The sequence below is a fragment of the Pieris rapae genome, chromosome 23 (assembly GCF_905147795.1).
Source record: "Pieris rapae chromosome 23, ilPieRapa1.1, whole genome shotgun sequence".
NCBI lineage: Eukaryota > Metazoa > Arthropoda > Insecta > Lepidoptera > Pieridae > Pieris > Pieris rapae.
This window is the reverse complement of record NC_059531.1, coordinates 686,190-710,290: the sequence shown is the minus strand read 5'-3', so window position 1 is coordinate 710,290 and position 24,101 is coordinate 686,190. Positions and strand designations below refer to the sequence as shown.

The following is a 24,101-nucleotide window of genomic DNA, read 5'->3' as shown; positions in this document are numbered from 1 at the left end:
AAATTGCGATTTTAATTAAAGATCTAAGCTTTCCTATCTCTTAAGTTGGACCAGACTGCTCACGGTGTGCCAATTTTATTTAAAATCGGTTAAGTAGTTTAGGAGTCCATCGCGCACAAACATCGTGATAGGAAATTTATATATATTAAGATGTCATAAACAAAACAATATATAATAAAATTATACATTTTGCGAACATAATATAACAGATCATCATCATTCAGTAGGCGCAACGTATTAACAGGGATCCGTGCAACAAACTGGTTCTAGCACTCGGTGCGCGAGTGCGTTGCCGGCCTTTTAAGAATTGGTACGCGCTTTCTTTGAAGGACCCTAAGCCGAATTGTAAGTTGTTCAATTGTATCAGAAAAAATTGTTTCATCATTCTTAATGTAACTAAACATAATAAACAAAGCATGGATTAGAACATAGATAAGAAAGAGAAAAGCATAGGTTTTAATGGTGTAATAACATGTTTTTTTTTCATAATTAAACAATTGGGAAAGTTATAAATGAAAAGAATTAAGAAGTCTTTGATCTTTCCTCCAACTTTAGTTTTCGTCCCTTTGGACTTGATTAGATTTAAAATGGCGCCTGAAAGATAGTTACCGCAGAGTTGATGGTTACCTATCCGAATAACTATCGCAATACAGCGAGGTAGCGTTAAAAGTAAACTGTCACAGGAACCAAATTTTTAAATATGTTTTAATTTTCTATTATATTAATTTATTATTATGTAGGTGAAAATTGTAATTTAAAAATAAATACAAAGTTTCTGTATAGTTATCTTATTTTATAAATAGATGATAAAAAAAATTAAAAACTTTATTTAACATTCGTAATTTGAATTGATTGATGTTATAAATATTGTTCTAGGATTATTTAAACTTACAAACTGATTTCTGAATCTTATGTTTTATACGACTATGTTGTTAAATAAACGATTGTTTAAAAGTGACGATTGTATTTAATTTTGTAGGATACTGTTTTTACGCCGGCTTTTTCTCTCGGCTAACACCCTCTGTCTTCTTTGTCGATGAGTAGGGATGCCAACAGGTTGGAATTTAATGACGTGGAATAAGTGATACCATGATCTTATGTTCCAAATAAACGTATTTCATTTCATTTGATCGAAATTTTGTATTTGTATAATCTAAGAATAACATCTCGTGCTAACCACATTTTTACTGTCATGGTACATAATATGCACTGGTGTGACGCCATCTTGCTTAGATAAGCATTTTGGCGCGTTCTTAAAATTATATTTAAAAACGATATTGAACAGAATTATTTATTAGCAAAAGCTCGCATAATAACTTGGTGAAATAAATAAGGAAATTAAAATACAAGAGTTGAAGTGATTCATAGGCAAAAATTACAAACACGAGGGAAAAAATACAGATTCATAAATTATAAAAACTAAAGGAAATATTTCAAATGACAATCTACTGACTAATAAATTTATATCAGTGTGGTTTTTGATATTCTGTCAAATAGCGTGGCACTTGACAACTCTATTGGTACACACTTTTATGTTAATAAAAAGTACGAATATTTTTTAGGAAATAAAAAGAACCATTAAATATTTATTATTATATAATTATATTATTATTTAAACAATTAGTCTTAACCAAACGAAAGTATTCTTCGGAACCAGCTCCTTGCTGTGGTTGATTCAAATGGGTCTCCATACGCCTGGGTTACGTTTGGTTTTATCGACCTGTCAATTCGGAAACCGAACTTCAAGTCTCGGAGGAGGTCAGCTCGAGGGTGCTGGCGTTGCCATTCTGTAGCTAAAATATTATTTATATTATACGTAGGTAAGAAGGCTTGCTCTAACCATTTTTCAAAGACAACAAAGGAATAGAAAATGGCGCCCTATCACTTTTTGTGACTAATCGGGCAGTAGGTTCATCTGATTTTAAGGGATGCCAATGCCAGAGGTCTCGCGAGTGCGTTGCCGGCCTAATTAGAATCGGTACGCTCTGTGTAGGACTCCAAGTCAAATTGGTTCGAAAAAACCTACTGCCCATGGACACTCTTAATGCCAGAGGGCTCGTATAAAAAATAAATAGTTTACAATAAAGCTAGTGATTATTAAATAGAGTACATACAGTCTATTTTTATCTATCTATCGAATTGCAAATGAAGTTGACATGACTGTAAAATATGTCAATTATAAAAAGAAAGAAGTTGACAGCTCTAGAAAGTAGATTTATTGACGTTCTCCAAAACGTGTTTGACACTTGACAGCTGACATGTTACGTAAAATATTGTTACCATGGCAACCAACAATACCATTCAAGGCCCATTTCAGATATACTAACGACAGTAAGGTTCTCTCTCAGTAGTCAGCACGAAGTAAGGACCCTTCGCCTTCTGCCTTGAAACTCCACCAATAGCATTAATTCCCATTTCAGCACATGATGCTTGACGATCGCAGGCCGCTACCAAACTTGAATTCACTCTAAAAATCACATAAGTACAAATCCTTTATTAGTTACTATTTATTATTAGAATACCTCTTTATTAATAGGTTTTATGGTTGAACAGTGATTGCACAAAATAGTACTTTAATTTATGTTTAAAGAAATTTAATTTCTCATAACAAAAAAAAAATTACATGAGAAACTTTATACTAATATGTATAATCTATTGAGATACACGTCGCTATTAGCCGTCTCAATTTTAGTCAACTATGTTCACCCCAACATGCATCTTTAATGCCTTTTTGAATTTGTCAAACACACCAATATTGCGAATTATAGATGGTAATTGATTAAATAATTGCACACCCTCATACATATTAGACTACTTCAAATAATTTGTACGCGGCTTCGGCAAGATAAGCAAACTCGCTCGACGAGTATTGCGTGTAGTTGTGTATTTCATTTTTTTTTATAGTATGGAGAGTTTTTTTTTTTTTTTATAAATATACAGGTGCTATAAACATATATTTGTTAATCGTCATAATTTTGGTTTATTGGTAGATTTTATTAGTCTGTGTTAAAAAATTGTATCTGAATACTGCTTTTTTAAATTTATTTTGTTGTGTTTGTAAGTTAGAAATTTTGCTTGTGCATGCTGTAGCCCATATTTCTATTAAATATATGAAATGTGGCTTGACTAAACAATTATAAATTAAATGACGTACGAATTCCGGAATACATTTTGATATTGACCAATATCTGCCAGTGATTTTAGTTTGGTAATTATGTGCGATATATGAAAGTTCCACTTTAAATATGTATCTATTCTAAGACCCAGATATTTTTTCCATATTTTGTTAGTGATTTCTATTCAACGTCTTGAACTTTTACGGTTGAAAGATAGGAATGATTTTATTTAGGATCGTGATTAGTATTGGATGACATAGCACTGTATAATAATTGTAATTTAGTAAGCATATAAATCCTATGGCTACTAATTGTGTCTTTATTACATGTGTTTTGATCCCTTAAAACCCTACGACAATAATAAAATTAGGAAAGCCAAATACCTCTTTAGTTATCTAATTGCTGACAAATAAAAGAAGAATGTATAAAAAGCGACAAATCTACAGCGACAGATCAGCAAAAAAACTAAATTGTAAAACAGCTTGCCACAGACTTTTAAATAGGCGCGAATCTAGCCAAAAGTAAAAATGACAGCTGTGGTGAGATGACACAAATTGTAGGTGAAATTCGATCTGTGTTGTTGTTATGTATTTAAGCCACAATGTCAAGTTTTAAGCTATTATCGCGGGCCTTGAGCGTGGGGACCGAATCCAGAAATTTCGTAACGAAAAAACCTAACACGATGACGTAATACGCAGCCAGTACGCGTTAGAGTAGACAGACTATACCTAGGCGTGTTTGATTGTGATTGTGAGTGTGGTAGATTGAATTAATATCAAAGAAAAAATACTGCATACCTAAATAAAAAGTAAATAAATGATTATAATTGCATAAGTAAAATGAAATTGCTATGCAATAGCTTTACCGCTACAGTCCCCGAGTGCCACACAGTTGTTTTTTGTTATTTTTATTTCAATAATTCACACACACATATTAATTAAATATTATCTAAAATAAAAACATACCCTTCGTATGTCAAATTCCATCGGTAAGCCCTGAACGTGCAGTTGTCATTAATCAATGACTCTGTAAAAAGCATATACGCTCTTCCATGGCTGCATATGGCTTGCTGGAGACCTTAAGCAATAAATATATTCCAATTAAAAATCTTTTAAGATGTGTATCACAATGGAAATAAACACGAAAGTATCTGACGTAAATGTGGCTTTGACTTTTGAAGTTCTTTATCGGTGTTAGAAAAAAAATTACCATCATATTTTTCCGCTTCGCGCCATCTTTTTCTTGTCCCTACAACGGTTGATTCGAAGAGATCAAGCCATTAATAACGAAAACATAATAACGATAACAATGATAGTAATAATCCTATTACAATTAATGAAAGTCTTAGTAATAATCAGGTAAAATGAAATAATTGTATTATTTGTATTCATAACTAAGATAATGAAAGCCTTTTGTTGAAGTTTAAAGTAATTAATCGTCATCCGACATTTGGATTTTATTTTTGAAATTTGTGACAACAAAGTGTGTGTGTGTGTGTTTGTGTAATACAAATGACAGTTCTCTTACTATATCTCTGGCAAATAAATAAAATAATTAATAGACTTACGTGAAGCAGAAAATGGGATCAATTTTGACCATAGAGACTTGGTTCGGTTAACGCAGCCTGGCTGCTGCATTCCTCCATTTGGATAGAAGTCGGCATGGCCTAGAGATTGGCGACTTTTTTATTCATACATTATACAAGTACGAGGGCGATTAAAGAAATGTTTTTAACCACTATATACCGCTAGTAAACACTGCGATGACGTCATACGTTAAAACGCGGTAAAAAATTCATATTACATAGATAAACTTATATATGAAAAACACTGCCAACACTGTAAAAAAAAAATATATTGTGTATATCTTTTTTTTTTTTCTCACAAAAACATATACAATAATTGTCATTCTTCTTTGGACCACTGCTATTGCTTAAGTGAGACTGATGCCTGTTAAAGGTTGTGCACCTGTGTTACAGGTCATCAGGCCTCCACCACTTCGGATCGACAAAATGATTATATGTAAAGAATAGACAATTATATTAATTATAAGGAAACCACATGGTGTATGCGTGTGTGTTTGTGTATGTGTGTGTTTGTGTATGTGTGTGTTTGTGTATGTGTGTGTCTGTGTATGTGTGTGTTCAATATCTCTATCCATGTATATCTCTATGGCTGAGCATCAATGCACTTTCTTTCTATCAGCGCATAATATAATCGATAATACGGTGTAGGAAAACATCGTGAGGAAACCGGCTTGCCTTGTCAGGCACAGGCTGATGAACTACATGGCTGATAGATTGTATAACGATCTCGAAACAGAAATCTGAGGCCAAGACCTAACAGCGTTGTAGCACTGGTTTATATATATTTTTTAATCAGAAAGTATGAGTACTTAAATATTTTTTTTATAAATATAATGATTTTTACCAATAGGATCGGGTAATCCAAAGCCAATCTTCTGCAAAAGCCGACCATTGGTATGAATGACATCCACGAAGTCAGCATCTGAGGGATCCAATCTTTCCACAGCACTTGAATCACCGAAGCATGGTTGAGCTGGATCTAAGCCTTCAAAGTTAATATTTAATTAGACTCATAGGTAGTTCCAGGGTCGATCCAGGTGGGGAGTGGTCATGACCGGATGGGGAGTTCTGTTTGCCTGTCGGTTTGAAGACGTTTGTTCTCAGTTAACACACACTATCATCGAACATGGATCCATCATCGATATTGCATTATTAGTTATTAGTTTTATTAGTTTTCTGGTACACATCTACCAGAAAACTTCGCAGGCTTATTTGAAACAGTTCCAATGCTCCTATTTCCCTCAACTCAGGAGACAAGCTGTTGTAAACTACTCACTCAGTCACTTTTGCAACTGCTTCTGATTTTAGGTAGATACTAGCGGATCCGACAGACGTTGTCCTGTCTACACGTCTTTAATTTCAAAATTTCAATTTTTAATAAGCCATTTTGATGAAAATTATTATTCAAATGTTATGACAATATCTAACGATCCAGAACATGGTCACACACGATATAACACAATGATAACAAAACTTTTTTTAAATTTCGGGACAGACTAAAATTAAAATTCGAATATTATTTAAAATTTGACACTGTGATGGTAGCGCCGTCTGTCGGATCCAATGTAAAACATTCCAAAATCAACAACAACTAATAAATTGAAAATTAATTAAAAAAACATTGTCCAGCGTACAAAATTGTGAATCTAAACCATTCCCAGATCCCCTTGAACACACACAAAAAATTTCGTCTAAATCGGTCCAGTCGTTTAGGAGGAGTTCAGTCACATACACACGCACACAAGAAATATATATATTAAGATGATTGCCAGCTACGTGTCTATTTGGATACGTAATTTAACTAGAATGCATTGTTGTGTTTTGATAATGTTCATTTATTTACAATATAAACAAAAAATTGACGATCATCTTCTAAATCTTAGCATGAACTCATCTTTAGACTCCTGGTGAGGAAAAGTTTAAAAATAAGTGTTGTTTGATGATTTTCTTTTTGAAAAGAGTACCGAGAGCTATTTACGCCGGCCTAAACCCTCTGTCTTCTTTGCTGATGAATAGGGATGTCTGCAGGTTCAAATTTAATGACGTGGAATAAGTGATACCTGTATCTTATGATCCATTTTTTATTTTATTTCTTACCTGTAATCCTAGCAACTCTGCCCAGGTGGAAGGAGACGTATGAAGCTATATGCGCTCCAAGGCTGTGTCCTATGAAGTGAAAGTCTTTTAACCTGGCACCAGTCACCGCTATGAGTTGGCGCATGAACCTAGAAGAAAAGGCTGATTACCACAAACTTTAATAGGGATTCCCATGAACATATTATGTTAGTCAAAATGACGTCAAGTGAGAATCCTAAACATGCTGGTACCACAAATATGCCAACGTTTCCTAAATTAGGTCTAGATAGAAATCGGTTCAATCATTTTGAGATAGGAAAAGAGCGTACCAGGTCTTAAAAGTTTATTGTTTATGGTCGAGAGCAGCCTGTTTCTGGATAACAGCCTTATGTGGAACCAGCTGCCCACTTAAGAATTTCCGAACCAATTCAACGTACCCTACGTTGCATTGGTTCCTTCAAGATTAGAGCGTCCCAATTCTTTAATGACCGGTAACGCACTCGCGAACCCACTGGCATTAAGAGGGTCCATGGGTATCACTTAACATCCAGCTGGTTCTAATTAAAAAAATCCTTGCAATTTTAATTATGATTGAAATACTCTAAACTGTTAACTTCTTTTTGTTTTTGTAATTACTCTTCTTCTCCGTAGTCTTCATTACTGAAGGTACCTTAAAAAACCCTAACCGATACGTCGACTTCCTTCCTCCACACCACTCTATCCTCAGCAGGTGTGGCATACCCATAACTGTCTTTCTTGAGTCACCGGTTGGTAATAGTAGGGACTACTCGTTTCGTGTTTTCTCGTGACAATATGGCCAAAGTGTCTAAACACCCTAAATGATAGTCGACAGTACCGTGAGTATTTTTGTTCTTTTTGCATTCACAACATTCTCCTCCATCACATATCGAATGCCTCTATCAATTTATTACAAACATGTGGAAATATAGCATAGACTAAAGAAATAGAAAGAAATCTTTAAATAACCATTACCCAGTAACATCAGAGCCAACTCGTCTTGTATTGGCAACAGCGCGCCAGTACTTCCACGTGTCTCCGCCCTTGCTCCAGTCCACGGCGATCACGTTCATATCCGCCTTTAGAATTAAAAAAGTCCTTTTTAAAAATCGATTTCTTTGTACTGTGAGTTCCCCGTGAAAGACCTATTTTTTATATCATTTTTTAAACGATTTTTTTTAATTTATTATCTTATACAGTCGACTCTCGTTAATTCGAAACTCGAGGGACTCTTAAAATATTTCGAATTATCGAATGTTTGAATTATCAAATGGTTCGAAATTTCTGAGAGAAAATCTGGCACTATCATTACATTATAATTGTTAATTATTTATTTAATAGAAATAGTTTGAATATTGATTTCTTACAAATATCAAATTGTCATCTATACGTCATTACATAGCTATCATTTGCGTTTTGTTATTCCAAGTCTGATTCGTTTTTGTTATACCACGTTTTATAGTGACTGACGTTTCATGTCAAGTCCCACGGGAACGCTGTCGAACGGGATAAAAAGTATCTTATGTCCGTCTCCTGGCTTTAAGCTACCTCCATACCAATTTTCACCTAAATCTGTTCTGCCGTTCTTGAGTTATAAGTGGTGTAACTAACACGACTTTCTTTTATATATATAAATATACATGGCAAAACGACGTTTGCCAAGTCACCTACTATCGATATATTTATTATGTTACATATCTACTTACTCAACAAAAATGCCACGATATGTAGTTTTAAATCCAAAAATATTTATTTATCTATTTCTTAAATTTACTAACAACTATTATTATTTTATTATTTAGTATATATTTTAACACACAAATCTTCCAAGACTTCTTTATTTACATTGTTAATGTTTACTATTATTACATTATTTTCAATTTTCCTTGCGTTTGAGGCGCAAACTAACTGTGGTCTCTGGCAGATCACCAGCGCTATGGAACATATCTGCTCCTCATCATAATGCTGTTATGAGCATGAGATGGGCGAGTTACAATCACAACATTACACACTTAAAATGAACCTTATTCCATTTCTTTCAAATAAATCAGTGGCGCTACAACGTCTTTTTAGGTCTTGGCCTCAGATTTCTGAATCTATTTCATGATCATTTTTAAATCTAATAGACTAGTAAATCGGCCTCCAGTGCCTTACACACGTCGTCGACTTTTTGGGTCTAAGACATGTCGGTTTCCTCGCGATGTTTTCCTTCACCGTTCGAGCAATTGTTAAATGCGCACATAGAAAGAAAGTCCATTGTTGCATAGCCGGAGATCGAACCTACGACCTCAGGTATGAGAATCCCACGCTGAAGCCACTAGGCCAACACTGCTCCATTTCTTTTATTGACATAATTTAGTGTATCGATTATCATGAATGATAGTAAAAAATAAAGCTAAAATTACCCAATTTAATAAGGCACTTGTCATATCACGAACCCACGATGCATTGCTATGGCTCATGAATCCGTGTACTATCATCGCGGTCTTTCGGCTTGGGTCAAAATCTACCCACTCCAGTCCAAACTGGTCTCCAGGGTATACCTACAACAAAACAAAGAATTCCTTTGGTTAAACGCTGATTTATAAAATCAATCATTACTTTATTTATTATACAACAGATGGCGTTAAACTATAAAAACGCGATAACAAAACGGGGCCCGTTTCGAGTTTGCAACTTGAACCACAATTCATTTATGTTGAAGTTTTAGTACTGTCATTATATAAATACTTATACAATAACAAAGTAAATAGTGTGTCACGTTAGATTATTTTCGTTCATTTTATATTTTCCATGCACTGTGTAAACTGTATATAAATACTAAATCATAGTTTATGCTTAGTGTACACTAAGCAAAGTTTTTCGTTAGTAAAGATTGAGGTAAGTCTAAGTGCGCTCTATAGATCTTGCCCTATGAGTACTACCAACAGGTTTAATAGAAACTCAAAGGAAGGCCCTGATTCGAGCTTTGGCATTTTTAAAATGGAAAACCCAGTGGGAAAAGCATAGTGATATATTATGTTAATATAATACCTTATACAGCCAAAGAATGTTGATATTACTTTATATACATATTTATGAGTTTAAATTTCCGTACAGTCATACAGTAATCAGTGCATTTATATTAATAGAATGTATTATTAAAGACTTGTTGCTTCTAAGGCAGAATATATATTTAGTTGTTTACATATGTATTATTTACATATATCTTATGTATGTTTGCTATATGATTTGTTACACATACCTCACACCAACACCAGATATTGATACTTAGTTTTGTATAGCGCCAGGACATACAAAGCCTTGACTTGAGTAAAATCGCGAAATCTTAAAAGTAGTTGTAGGTATATCCATAGTACCAAATCACCTGCATCATGATATTCGACTTAGGGTCCTTCAAGAAAAGAGCGTACCAATTCTTATAAGGCCGGCAACGCACACGCGAGCCCTCTGGCGTTGAGTGTCCATGGGCGGTGGTATCACTTAACATCAGGTGAGCCTCCTGCCCGTTTGCCCCCCGTTCTGTATAACAAAATGAACCTCGCGTACATATCCTCACATTCACATTATCACACAGCACCTACTTACAAAATTACTTTTAATTTTATTTCTTATAATTAATTTTTATTCATATGACTTTGGTTACTTTTAGGTACTTTTATGACTGATGTATGACCTGACTGTATTTTTTTTATAAATTGTGTTTTTTTGGAAATAATATTAAAGTACGAATCACATACTAATAAAATGATGAAATATGAATAACATTTTTCGATCTTACCGACAGAATATTTAAAAAATATGAACTGGTTATTTAAAGAAAAAAATCATCATTCATCCTAGCTAGATCGATTTATCGCCCCCGAAACCCCTCGTATACTAAATTTCAAGAAAATCGTTGGAGCCGATTCCGAGATTCCAATTATATATATATACATACACAAGAATTGCTTGTTTAAAGTTTGAATGTACGGCTATCGTTTTATTGTGATTATTTTATGAACGACTTTTCCTACCTATATTATTCTCATATAAGTAATATTTGTCTTTTTTGAGAAAGTCTTTAAAACTATATATAGCTTATCTTAGATTTAGGACCTAAACCACTCAAATACAAGCGTTAACCCCGAAAATTTGATGAGCTTGTACGTGCACAATTTTGTTGCAATATTTGTCATATATAAAATTTAATTCGTAAGATATAATACTGGCCAAGTTTTTTTTAAATCGGTTCTATTATCAATTCTAGCACATATTGACAGATATTTATCGGTTGAACAAATACCCTGCTGGCTAATGCACAGTGTTAGAGCCAACAAAAAAAAAATACCCTGTTAATGAAATGTCAATTGTCATGCATGTTATACGTCATTGGAATAACATATTATTGTTTAGTTCCGTAGCGTTATTGAATGACGCGGGGTTTTCTCGGTAACAATTCAAGGAAATTTGAACAAATTAAAATCCTGAGAAATTACTGTTAGATTTTTTTAATTAGTTAATTGTCTCATTGTATAATGCAATATCAAGGATTTTTTGTCGTTTACATAATTATTATTTTTGCCTTCGCTTACGTAGTAACAAATCCTTACATTTTTTACGTTTAAATACCATCAAAACAGCGAGATATAATTTATTGCTTTAACATAAACTTTTCTATGAATTTTGAGGTCTAAATACGTATAGTACCCGTAATAAAGGAATCTGAAAAGATATAACTACATGGTTGGATTAATACAAATAATTACGTGTTTTTGGTTTAGCTACATATACCTAGCTAGTTGCTAGTTTTGGTTCTGAAAGAAAATGTCAAAATAGACTTGAAAGATTTGGACTCAAAATACACGTCATCAAGGTTAAGATTGCCTTGAGACAAATCACTTTGCGACAGGCGTGAGCCAGTTACGCCAAATTAGAATCTGTAAGAGGTTTGTTTTAATCTTTAAAATTAAAAATATTGTAAATACAAGTGCAATGTTTTTGAAGTGAAACTTCTTTAGAATCGTTGTGATTTCAAACCGGATGCAATGAAAAAGCGACAGTAAAAAGAGACAGAAACATTAATTCATATGATTTAACGTGGGAGAAAATGAGATAGATAAACTTCTTTCGAATCGTCGTGATTTCAAACCGGATGCAGCGGTAAAAAGAGACAGAAACATCAATTCATCATATGATTTAACGTGGGAGAAAATGAGATAGCAGGCATTATACAGCCTCTCTTTACTGCCGCTTTTTCATTTGATCGAATTTCAAACTTTCGATGTTTTAGTTTTTCCCAAATTAAAAATTTATATTAAACTTATAAATTAAAATTTATCATTAAAATATACTGTTTTAAAAGAACACACACATTTAGATAATGGAAAATGATTAATTTATATATGATTAATAATAAAAAAAATGTTTTTGAAGGTTTTTTTCAATAAGTTAAAAATATAATTGTAGTTAATTCTAATATACCTAATAACTGACTGAAAATTAATTATTAAAAGGAGTCCCTTTAGGCAAGGTTCCGAAGATACTGGAAGCGTTCCCCCTTTGAATAGTTAGACTAATTCTTTGTCCAAGGTAGCTGCCAGCTCCTCGTTCTCCTGTGATGTCGAAATGCAAAGTTATAACATGTCTCCTACAACAGTTAGAACTCACCTGAACTCGCAAAGGTTGTTGTCTAGAAGAGAAGTAGAAATGTGTGTTAATACTGTCGGATGATCCAGGCTTCATGTTTAGAAACCCAAGTTTATTTATAAAGTTGCCTAAGCCAAAGCAGTCAACTGTATTTGGAACTGGCAGCTTAGATGTTGTGTCCTGGAAAACAGAATTGCATGAAAATATAAACCTCAGTTTAGAAGATGGTGATTGAAATTGTTGCTTTTTTGTTGATTTTTCACTTAAAATTATTTTTTTAATGTAACCGGTGATCAAAAATAAATGATAATTGACGTGCTATATAGATCTTGAATAATTATTTTATGCAACAGTCTGTGGTACACTGTTCTATAGACAATTATAAAAATGGCGCGTTTAAAAACTAAGCGTGACTTCTTGATTAGCAACTAATTTCTACTACATTTAAATTTTCTATATGACTATTTCTAGTTATAAAATAATGAAGAAACCCGCTGAAATGTGTTTGAACACTAGTTTGCTGTTTCGTTACACGCGTTTAAAAATTATTAATAATTTTTATTTGTTGGCCAGTTAAAACTGTTTTATGGAGAGGGAGCTATAGGAATAAATCATGCGGTATTGAGAGCGTTCGCTGCGTAAAAAGAAGTATCATATAATTATGACGCAATGATGAGGCAGGGGTCAAGTAACTGCAGGGCTCATATTTCATATAAGAACCATTACTTACTTCAATATCAGCGTAACCAACATATTCTGGAATATTTGTCGAGGTTGAGACTCCGTCGCCATATTTCAGAAATTCCCTTAAATCTTCAGGGCTGATGTGATTTTCAACTGTAAATAATTATTATAGAAAAAGTGTAATATAGTGATTTGTTTATATATAAATATATAATGGGGGGAAAGCGAGCCTGCGGAACGCCTAAAAAGGACAGTCATCGCATATATATTATATTTTTTTTTATTTCTATTTTTAGCAAAACTTATGTTTACATAATATATTGTCGTACATATTAGATAGAAGATTTTATAATATTATCAGTAGATTTCGTTATATGTATGATGTTGTAGACTTAATAAATAAATAAATAGGATGCCGGCCTTTAACATATTTGGATATTACATATATTGTATGCACAGGCAAACGAAAAGACGCGATGGCAGAAGGTCTTCTAGTGCGTAGTTCGATTCCAGCCTTCAAGTAACGGTTCAGAAATACCCAAACTAGCACTTTTATAAAATAGTGGATCGCCGTGTCTCAAAATGCAATTCGTATGAGTCACACAAATTAATCAATTTTAATGTAGCTGTAACATTTACTTAATGTAGCATTTCCGAACCAATTCGACTTAGGGCCTGTTTCACAATGTCCGGATAAGTTCCAAATAAGCTATTTATTACTTATTGGTAAGATAAACAGTATTTTTGCGTTTCACGACTGTCAGATAGCGCTATACGGCATGAAAAGCGAAGTATATTATTTGGAACTTTTATCTTTCGAATAATTTATGTGTTGCATAGCTATTTGGCACTTTATCCATACATTGTGAAACAGGCCCTAAGGGTGTCAAAGTGTAAGTTTGATTGATGTTACCTTAACTCAAATTAAAACTCAAACTCAAAATAACTATTCATATAGGAGACCAAAGTACACTTATGAACGTTAACAGAAAAGATCTTAAACTGATTCTAAATATACATTTACTATTATTTCGTATGGCGTAGAACTAACACTCTCTCTCTCTCTCTCTCTCTCCGGCACTGTCTTTTTTTTTCTTTATAGAACGGACAGGATTTTTGCCCGTCAATCAAATCAGTCAATCAGGATTGTCAAAATCAAACAAATTGTTTGAACTGGAGCAAATCAACCCCAATAGCATCATTTAAATAATCGTCATATTTATAAAAAGCTTTATCGTTACGTTAACACTCTTAGCAAATAAACAACTCGTCTGCAAGCATAATGCTTATGTATTTTATGAATAACTAAAATCAACGAGACAAATGCAGGAATATAAAACTTATGTGTATTTGTGGATACAAAGAACTAGCAGACATTATTACAGTTTTTTTTACACTCAATGCCAGAGGGCTCGCGAGGGCGTTGCCGGCCTTTTAAGAATTGGTATGCTCTTTTCTTGAAGGTTTGAGCGAGATCAAGCATTTAATATAACAAGACCGTTACCATGGTAACGTCAGCTATTACGCAATTTCAAGGAAATGCGGGCTAAGTTGCGAATTCTTGCGTTGAGGACGCACGCGATCTCAATAAGGATGTACTGAAGCTACTTATATAAAATGAAATCTGTATTACTGAAATAAGTACGTATTAATGTATGTGTAATAATGAGTGAGATTAAGACGGTTAGATAAAAAAACGTGAACAGTGTTGTAATATATAAAAAATAACTTAACTTTCCCGGCTTTTCGACGACATTTATAATAATAATAATAAAAAATGTTTCTCTGGTAATCGGTTAAGTAGTTTAGGGGTCCATCGCGGACAAACCTCGTGACAGCAGATTTATATATATTAAGATAACAATTTATGATATAATCTGTGTACATTTTTTTAAACTGTTGAATGATATCTTTGATTATTGTAATTGAATTTAATTACGAATTGATGTTGTATTGGAGTGATTCATTAAACGATTCAGTGATTTGGGAAATACGGAGTAAAGTGTGTAATTAATTAATTTAATTTAATATTAATGACTAATCAATTTTAGTAGAGCTGTGTTGGCCTAGTGGCTTCACAGTGCGACTCTAATCCACGAGGTCGTAAGTTCGATCCCCGGCTGTGCCAATTGAATTTCTGTCCTTGCGCGAATTTAACATTCGTTCGTTGGTGAAGGAAGATAACTTGAGAAAACCATCTTGCCTAGATTAGACCGTAGCCGACCGCGTGTCAGGCACAGGAGGCTGTTAACCACTTCCCTATTAGATTGACAAATGATCATAAAACAAATTCAGAAATCTGAGAAAGTGTTTATTAATATTCATTTTAATTTATGATAAATATGTTTCTTGCTTTATTTATTAACATTAACTTCGTTGCATTACATAAAAGGTAAAATCTTAATATATATATTTCTTGTGTGCGTGTGTATGTGACTGAACTCCTCCTAAACGACTGGACCGATTTAGACGAAATTTTTTGTGTGTATTCAAGGGGATCTGGAAATGGTTTCGATTCACAATTTTGTCCGCTGGACAATGTTTTTTTAATTAATTTTCAATTTATTAGTTGTTGTTGATTTTGGAATGTTTTACATTGGATCCGACAGACGGCGCTACCATCGCAGTGTCAAATTTTAAATAATATTCGAATTTTAATTTTAGTCTGTACCGAAATTTAAAAAAAGTTTTGTTATCATTGTGTTATATCGTGTGTGACCATGTGCTGGATCGTTAGATATTGTCATAACATTTGAATAATAATTTTCATCAAAATGGCTTATTAAAAATTGAAATTAAAGACGTGTAGACGGGACAACGTCTGTCGGATCCGCTAGTATATATATAATATAAACAAATTAATGAATTAGGCAACTGGCGGCCTTATCGCTTTAGAGCGATTTCTTCCTGACCACTGTGAGTAAAGAAAAAAACCACTGTGAGTATACATATTACATAAGGTAGGCAAGAAGTGCAAAAATACATATTACAAATAATAAAAATAGGAAAAAAAACATACTTAACAGAAACAAAAAGAAATAAAAATAAAATAAACTGATATAGGTTACATAAAAAAAACTAAAAGTAAACAGTGCACATGAATCATGATAATCTAATTCAAGATCGGTCTCACGTCAGTTAGTAGTTATTGATATGACGTGGACAGGTAATGTTTATACAGCAGAAATTTAAAGGAAGACAGAGAAGGAGATAAGAGAATAGCGACGGGAAGTGAATTCCATAGCCTAACTGCTGAAACCTTAAAGGAATCGCCAAGAAAGAAGCAGTTATGAGCTTTAATAAACATTATAAAAATATTTAATTTTGATCATCTGTAGGTAATATTAAAAATGTTATCAGATCTGTATCATATCGATATCGATCGTATACATAATATATTAAATATAGCATTTTGTCAAGTCGTAAATATTTAATTTAGATTATTATTTAATATGTTGAATATTTTTATCAAATGATTTTAAATAGTCAATAGTTGTAATCACGTTACATCCTACTTCCGAATGTGTTTTGTGGTTATCATAGTCAAGGCTTCGTTTCAAGCCCACTATTATTATTATTATTATTTGGGAGCCGAATCGAAGAACAGGTATTAAACAAGATTTTTAAAACCAATTCAGATTATTTATTAGTGACTATAGAACGAATACAAGTTATTTTCAATTATGTTTTGTTATTCAAATTAATCATTTATAAACAACCCGCCAAAATCGTTTTCAATGCAAGATGGCGTCCCATCAGTCCCTGTGACGTCCACCATTTTTAGGTGTATCATTCATTTATTCGTTTATTCGGCACACTGATTCATTGGTAAAAGAAAAAAAAAATAAGCCAACATCGGAAACATAACATACACCAACAATTTAAAAAAAATGTACATAATGGATTTTTAGTTTGTAAATTATACATTAAAGATGAATTAAAGTTATCACAGAAATAATAATTATTGAAATTAAATAACATTCTAATTGCTCCTTTCGACATATAGGTTGTCATGTGTAAGTTGGCGTGTGGCAGAAAAACGTACTACAATAATTTTGCTCGAACAGCGGCTTTGACAGGTAAAGTATTGCCAAGTGATATTTATATCCCCAAATTTAGGGAAAAATAATAATAGCTTTTGAAAGTAAATGTGATTGATGGATAACTTAAAATATTTTTTGTTTTATTTAAAGTGTTTCTGAAAGAACCGTGAACCGTATAGTTTCAGAGGGAAAAATCATGGAAAGTAATTTTACAGCGAGAACTGAAGTCCCTAATCAAGCAGCTCAAGGACCTTCCACATCCACAGCTTGTGATGACAATTCCACACCAGAGATCACTACTTCCGAGGCTAAGACAGTAAAACTAGTCACTCCAGGTAAAAGTAGAAAAAGAAAATTAACAGTTTCTGATTTGGATGACTTTGACATGGTCATAAGGCTGTAAGACTTCCGCCTTATCATTGTGACTTTAATGGAATCGAATTAATTTGGAGTTTGTTCAAAAGAATATTTTCAGACACAAATGTTACTGGCCTCTCTGAAAACATGGAACAGAGAATCCATAATGCATTTTCCAAAAATAACTGCTGAAGAATGGCAGAAATACTGTAATCACTTTATAAATGTTGAAAATAATTATCGTATAACTGACAACCGCCTTGAAACAGTAATGGAACCATTTTTAATTGATTTGAATAGCAGCGACTCAGATTCTTCTGACACAGATGACTCTGAAGAAGGAATTCTTGGAAGAAATAATGCCTCTAACAGACCACAATTACTATATAAAATAATTTTTATTATTATAATTTTTTATTTACCTTAAGTAATATCTAAGAATATCCATCAATCCAAAATAAACAAAAAAGTGGCAACACAGAGGGTTGTAGGAGGCGCCGCCACAGGAACGCCAACTTATACTTGACAGTCTATAACAGACAAATATTTAACTATATATTATGTTAATTAGTTAAATTAACATAGGTAATAAATATAAAATATTTGTAATAATATAATACTTTATTATTATCTAGCCTATATTTCGTAACACTCAGCTCTAAGTTGGATTCCTATACAATAATAAGATCGGCTTATTATTTTTTTAAATTATTGTTTTAAAAGATTTTATTGTTTTCCTTTCCATTTTTTCATTTGCACCCTGTACAAAAAAGAAATCAAAGACAACTTTATCTCTGGATGAAAATCTTGACTACGAATGTTACTAACCTAGAATAGTTGAAAATAAAGCTAATAATAATATAACACAACAGTATGTTAAAATAAATTAAATTTACTCACGTTCATCAGTCGTCAAAATATTGAAACACGTACACTTAAAACGTGTTAATAAAATACACCATAATAATTGTATTAACATTTTTGCCGCTACAGGAAAAAAGCGATTGTCAATTTAAAAAATAATTCACACAAAACTACTGAACAGTAAGACAATTAAAGAGTAAGTGATTCAGAATTTTACTGGGCCGATATAAAAAGGCAATTCCAAATGTTTTCAGACCTACAGGAAGTCAACCCACGAGGCTTAAACTGATAATAATTATGTTATCAATAATTTCTGTTTACTAACAAATGCAAAATATCTATTGATCGCAGTTGAATATAGCATTAATTTATCTATTGCAAAAATGTTGCATCGTGTTTCGGAAAACATTGTAAAAATATTGTAATTTTTTATGAGACTTGTTTTTGTTTCAATTCAATATTTTACTATTGTCTTATTTTATTTAGGCAGTGATAAAAGTTGCCGTATTTTTAATAAAGCAAACCCAGAAACCTCAACTGTTTAGTTTTTCATTAGATTACAGGATGTTATTTAAAATATAATATTACTTGTACATTATAACGAGCAACTGTATGTTTTGTTCGTGATTGCCGAATATTGGTTTAAGTGGTTATGGGTGTTTTAGTATGAATTATTGGTAATGAAAGTATACTTTGTACATAATTTTTGTATAATTGAGCATTTTAAATATATTAATAATTATTACAATAATCTTAATCAACTGTATTATTTTATAGGTTGTAATATAATTTTGTTTGTATTGTACCCATAGACTATACAAATCTGTAAATGAGACCTAGAATTTACAGTTACCTGTTTATTTTTAAAGTTTTTAGTATACCAATACAAATGAAATTACAATATGCAATAATTAAGTGTATATTGGCTATTTATAGAGTAACAATGATCCACAGGTTATCATGACATACGAGGCTAAGAGTTACTATAACATAAATATTTTAGAATGGCAACATAATAACTAACATTGTAAATACTCAAATTTGATTGGTTACTGAACCAACTGAAATAATATGAATTGAACCGTTCACCGCAAAGCAACAAGATTTCAAACGACTTGCCGTTTGAAATTTTTCTTTGTGAATGTGTCAACAATTGTTACAACCTTGCTCTTAATTTAAAGTTTTATTTGATTTAATTTATATTTGATTTAGTTTATATTTAAAAATGACCTCAATGAAAGAAGATGACAAGAAAGAAATCCCGGATTTCATTCGTGATCCCCAGACTGGCTGTACTTACCAAAGATTACGGTTTTTTGGAAAGGTAATTACTATCATATATCTTTTAATTGTAAATTTTCTTCAATTAAACTATATTTTGCTGAACTTTGCAAGCATTCTTTCAAAGTTGGATTATAAGTAACTGATATAAGAGGTTAGCATCTAGTGGTTTATATTTTTATCTTCTAACGGCTTGGGATTTTTGGTAATGCAGATGAATTTCTACCTGTTTACCAATAACATACAATATAATGTACGTAATTTTAAATGACGTACATTTAATACGTGGTATGGTGATCTATTTTTAATTTATCAGTATAACTTAAAATAAACTCGATTTGCACCTGCTCTACTTGTTTAACACCTAAAAACCATTAACATCAAATTTTAGTTCCTCATAACCTTTTAAGAATGAGATTTACCTATATTTAGTTTTGAGTCATACACATTGTTGACTCAAAACTAAACATAAAGCGATTAAAAAGAGTTTCTTGCCAGTTCTTTTTGCTTGCTCTACGCCCTTGACTGGCAAACTGGTAGTAAATGTAAATTTATAATAAGTTTTGATCAGTGTACCTGTATGAATAAAGATATTTTGAGTTTGAGTATGTATTGTACATGTAATGTATTGTAAATTAATGTATGGATGTGCACTTATTACACATATAACATAAAACATATACAACTAAATGCATTTATATATTTTATTGCTCATTTACTAAAAGACAGATACTTGTTGCTATTCAATTGTCAGCTTATTATCATAATTTAAAATTGTAATCTACAAACACTTATTCACTAGCATAAATCCTTAATTCAAAAACAATTAATTTATTTAAGGGGGGTTTTGCAAAATGTTACGAAATGCAAGATCTAGCTACAGAGCAAGTATGGGCGGGCAAAGTTGTTTCCAAAAAACTGCTTGTGAAAAAGACCCAAAAAGAGAAAACTGCTCAAGAGATCTCCATCCATAGATCACTTCGACATAAACATGTGGTGGGATTCCACAATTTCTTTGAAGATTCCCAGAACATATATATTTTATTGGAGCTATGTAAAAAACGGGTAAGTACTCATGTGAAAAGAGATTTAAGTTTTTTTTAACTGTAATGTAAAATATTAATATATGTACTTGATATAATCAAATAAATCTATAAATATATATTTTATCATGATAATTTTGGCCATTTTGAACTGAATGTTTATTACACATCCATGCACATCAGCTTTCAGGATATTAAAAACTATGCAACAGACAAAATTAAGACATCTAGTCTGCTGTAAAACCTATATCAGGGGTTGAGATGTAGGTTTCAATTAACTGTTTATGTTACAGTCGATGATGGAACTGCACAAGAGGAGAAAAGCCTTGAGTGAGCCAGAAACAAGGTTTTACATGCACCAAATATTGCTTGGTGTTCAGTATTTGCACCATAAGTGCATTATACACAGGGATCTGAAACTGGGCAATCTCTTCCTTGATGACGACCTGCATGTTAAGATTGGTGACTTTGGCCTAGCTGCCAAAATTGAATATGAAGGTAGACTTAAACTAACTTATTACTATTTATGTAAATTATTAACTTATACATATGTCATCTTCAGACGTGTTGGGCACTTATATCTAAAAACAAAATAACCATTGTTATATATGAATGAGTGTTTCTATGTATTTAGTCAACAAACATAAATTGTTTTTTTTTTGTTATGGTTTTATTGCTTCATATGTTTTAATGGTAACATAACAGGGTGTAACACCCTTCACTGATAAACCAACTTCAAAAAGCTTATTTATAAAATTTGGAAGAAGTACAGTAGTGATAGGTATTAGCAATTAATTTTTTTTCAATTAATCACTCTGATGTTAAACTGATATAAACTAATGTAGTTGCAATACTACTAAAATATATTTTAGTGCATATATGTTGGTTATATGAAAATTATATTTTAATAGGAGAGAGAAAGCAGACTGTTTGTGGTACACCAAATTACATTGCACCTGAGATTTTGACTAAGAAGGGACACTCGTTTGAAGTTGACATTTGGAGCTTAGGTTGCATTATGTATACGTTGCTTGTGGGCAAACCGCCCTTTGAGACCTCCACACTACAAGATACATACAAGAGAATAAAGAAGTGCGAATACAAGTAAGTTAATTATGTTATTATTTGATAGGCTCGACTAGATTACACAAATTTTATAATTAGATAAATTTTTATGAGTTATGTACTACTAAAGCAAATAACATTTTAGTCAAATAGAACTAAAGATTGCAGTTCCCAGTTTGCTCATTATTAATGTTAAACTTTTAATTATAACTTAAGTTTTTATCTGTTTTTTTATAAGTTTTTTAAAAGAGCTATACGTTTTTTTAAAAAAACGTGTTTAGTTATAAGTTTGTGATATTCCAGGAAATAATGTACACTGGACATGTAGCAATTTTAATTGTAGTTGAACATTGAATAAAGAATTTTTGAAAGAGAGTCAAATAGAGAAATGTAGCGAGTAACTTAGGCCTTCATGAAAACATATAGGAAAATTATTATATCCCAACTGAAACTAAATAGTGTTCATACTGTGTGTTTTTTAAGTCTTTGCCAGTCTTAATAGAAAAAATTTGGAGTAATATGTTTGCAATTTTTTTTTAATTTAAATAAAAACAGGTTTGTAACGATAAACTTTTTTGTAGTGAATAAATTAAACGGTGCTTATCAGAATTATATAGCGTATTATTCCATTCATATAGTCTTCGCAGGCTTGCAAATTTACTTGTATAATTGAGGCCAACTATATATACTGGCTACCTCCACGAACTTCGTTTCTTCTTCGTTTCACAAAATAAATTTAATTTATACTTTAGACTGAATAACACGTGGTAATGATATTGAATTGTAGCTTATATGACACGTTTGTCGGTTTACCATAGCAGTGCCATCTACTGATTACTTACTCAATCCATTCCAAAAGTATTGTTGTTAGAATCTTTTGGAGTTATCAGATAATTGTGACTGTCAATTATTTATAGACAAATAATTAGGAATAAAATAAAATTGCGACTATAATTAAAGATCTAAGCCACAGATCTCGTAAGTTGGACCAGACTGCTCAGTGTGCCAATTTTAATTTAAAATCGGTTAAGTAGTTTAGTTATTAAAGAGTCCATCGCGGACAAACATCGTGACAGGGGATTTATATATATTAAGATTGTAGACTTGAAATAATTGATATCTATTTGACATATAGCATGAATTACGATCCCCATAGAGCATAATTTCAATAATGTAGCCATGAGTTAGATACTATGACTTGCAAGATCACCTGACCCCTTTCACTATTCTAGTCAACGTATTTCTACTATGAAAAGAGTTTTAAGCATATTTTAATCTAATCATAGTATCACTATTGTATTTGAATTATTTCCTGGTAAATTTGATACACGAAAGATGAAACATGTGAAACAATTTCTTATATAGTCTTTTGTTCAAAACTAATTTTATTACTAGTATTTTTTTGCTTATTTTATATTTATGTATAATGTGCTTACCATGATTGTCATATATTTTAGATAATAGATAGCTTGTATTACTCTAGATATAGCATTATGATGTGGTAAACTTTTATAAATAAACTATCAGATACTTTTAAAGAATTTAACAATTGCATTTCGTTTTTAGACAGTTTACAGACAATTCATTTTTAGAGTATTTCAAATATTCAAATATTTTATTTGTTGTTTATTTATATAAATTATGGGTTAATATTCCTTGCGTACAGTGAGGGGATAAGCATGGCAATAGAGGTGTGTTGTGGTCCATGGAAAACCCTCGGTGCGCGATATGCGCAAGCCGTTATCAACAATAATACACTTAGACAAGAATACAGGTTATATTTGTTACACATTGGTGGAGGGACGCTGTTGTGTAACCAAACTGAGCTCAAGGGCGTCGCCAGACGATTGTTGGGGCAGGGGCCTGAAGCAGCTACAGAGGGAAAAGTTTCGAGTCTAGTGAAATGTAGTGTGACTGTACAGCTGTGTTTCCCAACGATTTTTTTGTGTCATGCATGTTTAAGTTTAAAGAAGTGTTTTTTTTGATGGACTACTTATATAAAATTAAAATCCTTATGCCTGTATCTTTTCGGCATACATAAATTTAAAAAAAATTTTTGAAAGAAATACCTTTCATATTTATCCTATCGGAAATTACTAAGAAGTAGCTAACGATATTATAATTTTATTAAATTGTCAAATGTCCCTTTGGGGCGTAGGACCGAGTTGGGAAACTTATTTATAAATAAAAGGTTTTCTTCTGGGACAGCCTGCCCCACCCTGGCGCACCCTTGACTATGCTTATATATTGTTTATTAAACAATTTTTCGTCTGCTTCATGATCTGATGTTATGTGATTGGCATATTACCTTCGATTCTTCGGTGTAAGACATGGTTATTGA

General features: G+C 32.2%; 2 protein-coding genes across 3 annotated transcripts in view; one reads left to right on the top strand and one right to left on the bottom strand.

The window, feature by feature from the left end:
• The window catches only part of LOC110997850 (serine/threonine-protein kinase polo), a 42,043-nt gene that overhangs the window by 1,272 nt on the left and 16,670 nt on the right, over window positions 1–24,101 (top strand). Inside the window, exons 2-6 of one of the 2 annotated variants that reach the window (XM_022266199.2) lie at window positions 19,584–19,695; window positions 20,493–20,717; window positions 20,989–21,193; window positions 21,607–21,799; window positions 23,427–23,534. In XM_022266199.2, the coding sequence (XP_022121891.1) occupies window positions 19,584–19,695; window positions 20,493–20,717; window positions 20,989–21,193; window positions 21,607–21,799; window positions 23,427–23,534 (843 nt within the window). The remainder of the gene's footprint in view (window positions 1–19,583; window positions 19,696–20,492; window positions 20,718–20,988; window positions 21,194–21,606; window positions 21,800–23,426; window positions 23,535–24,101) is intronic. The other variant, XM_022266200.2, reaches the window with a different exon arrangement.
• LOC123690295 (pancreatic triacylglycerol lipase-like) lies at window positions 1,589–18,655 on the bottom strand. Its single transcript, XM_045633542.1, has 11 exons — window positions 18,408–18,655; window positions 13,154–13,260; window positions 12,445–12,603; window positions 9,201–9,338; window positions 7,771–7,874; window positions 6,799–6,926; window positions 5,546–5,686; window positions 4,684–4,782; window positions 4,082–4,193; window positions 2,328–2,467; window positions 1,589–1,793 (listed from the first exon to the last, which is right to left on the bottom strand). Exons 1-11 carry the CDS (start codon window positions 18,484–18,486, stop codon window positions 1,627–1,629), a joined length of 1,374 nt encoding a protein of 457 aa, XP_045489498.1. The 5' UTR covers window positions 18,487–18,655; the 3' UTR covers window positions 1,589–1,626.

Bases quoted from the DNA above. Each gene is read 5' to 3' on its own strand.
- LOC123690295 (XM_045633542.1), bottom strand. From the start codon at position 18,486: ATGTTAATACAATTATTATGGTGTATTTTATTAACACGTTTTAAGTGT. The intron at 13,261-18,407 runs GTGAGTAAATTT...AATTATTTACAG, and splicing joins TATTTTGACGACTGATGAAC to TTGAAAATCACATCAGCCCT. The intron at 12,604-13,153 runs GTAAGTAATGGT...TCTGTTTTCCAG, and splicing joins TTGGTTACGCTGATATTGAA to GACACAACATCTAAGCTGCC.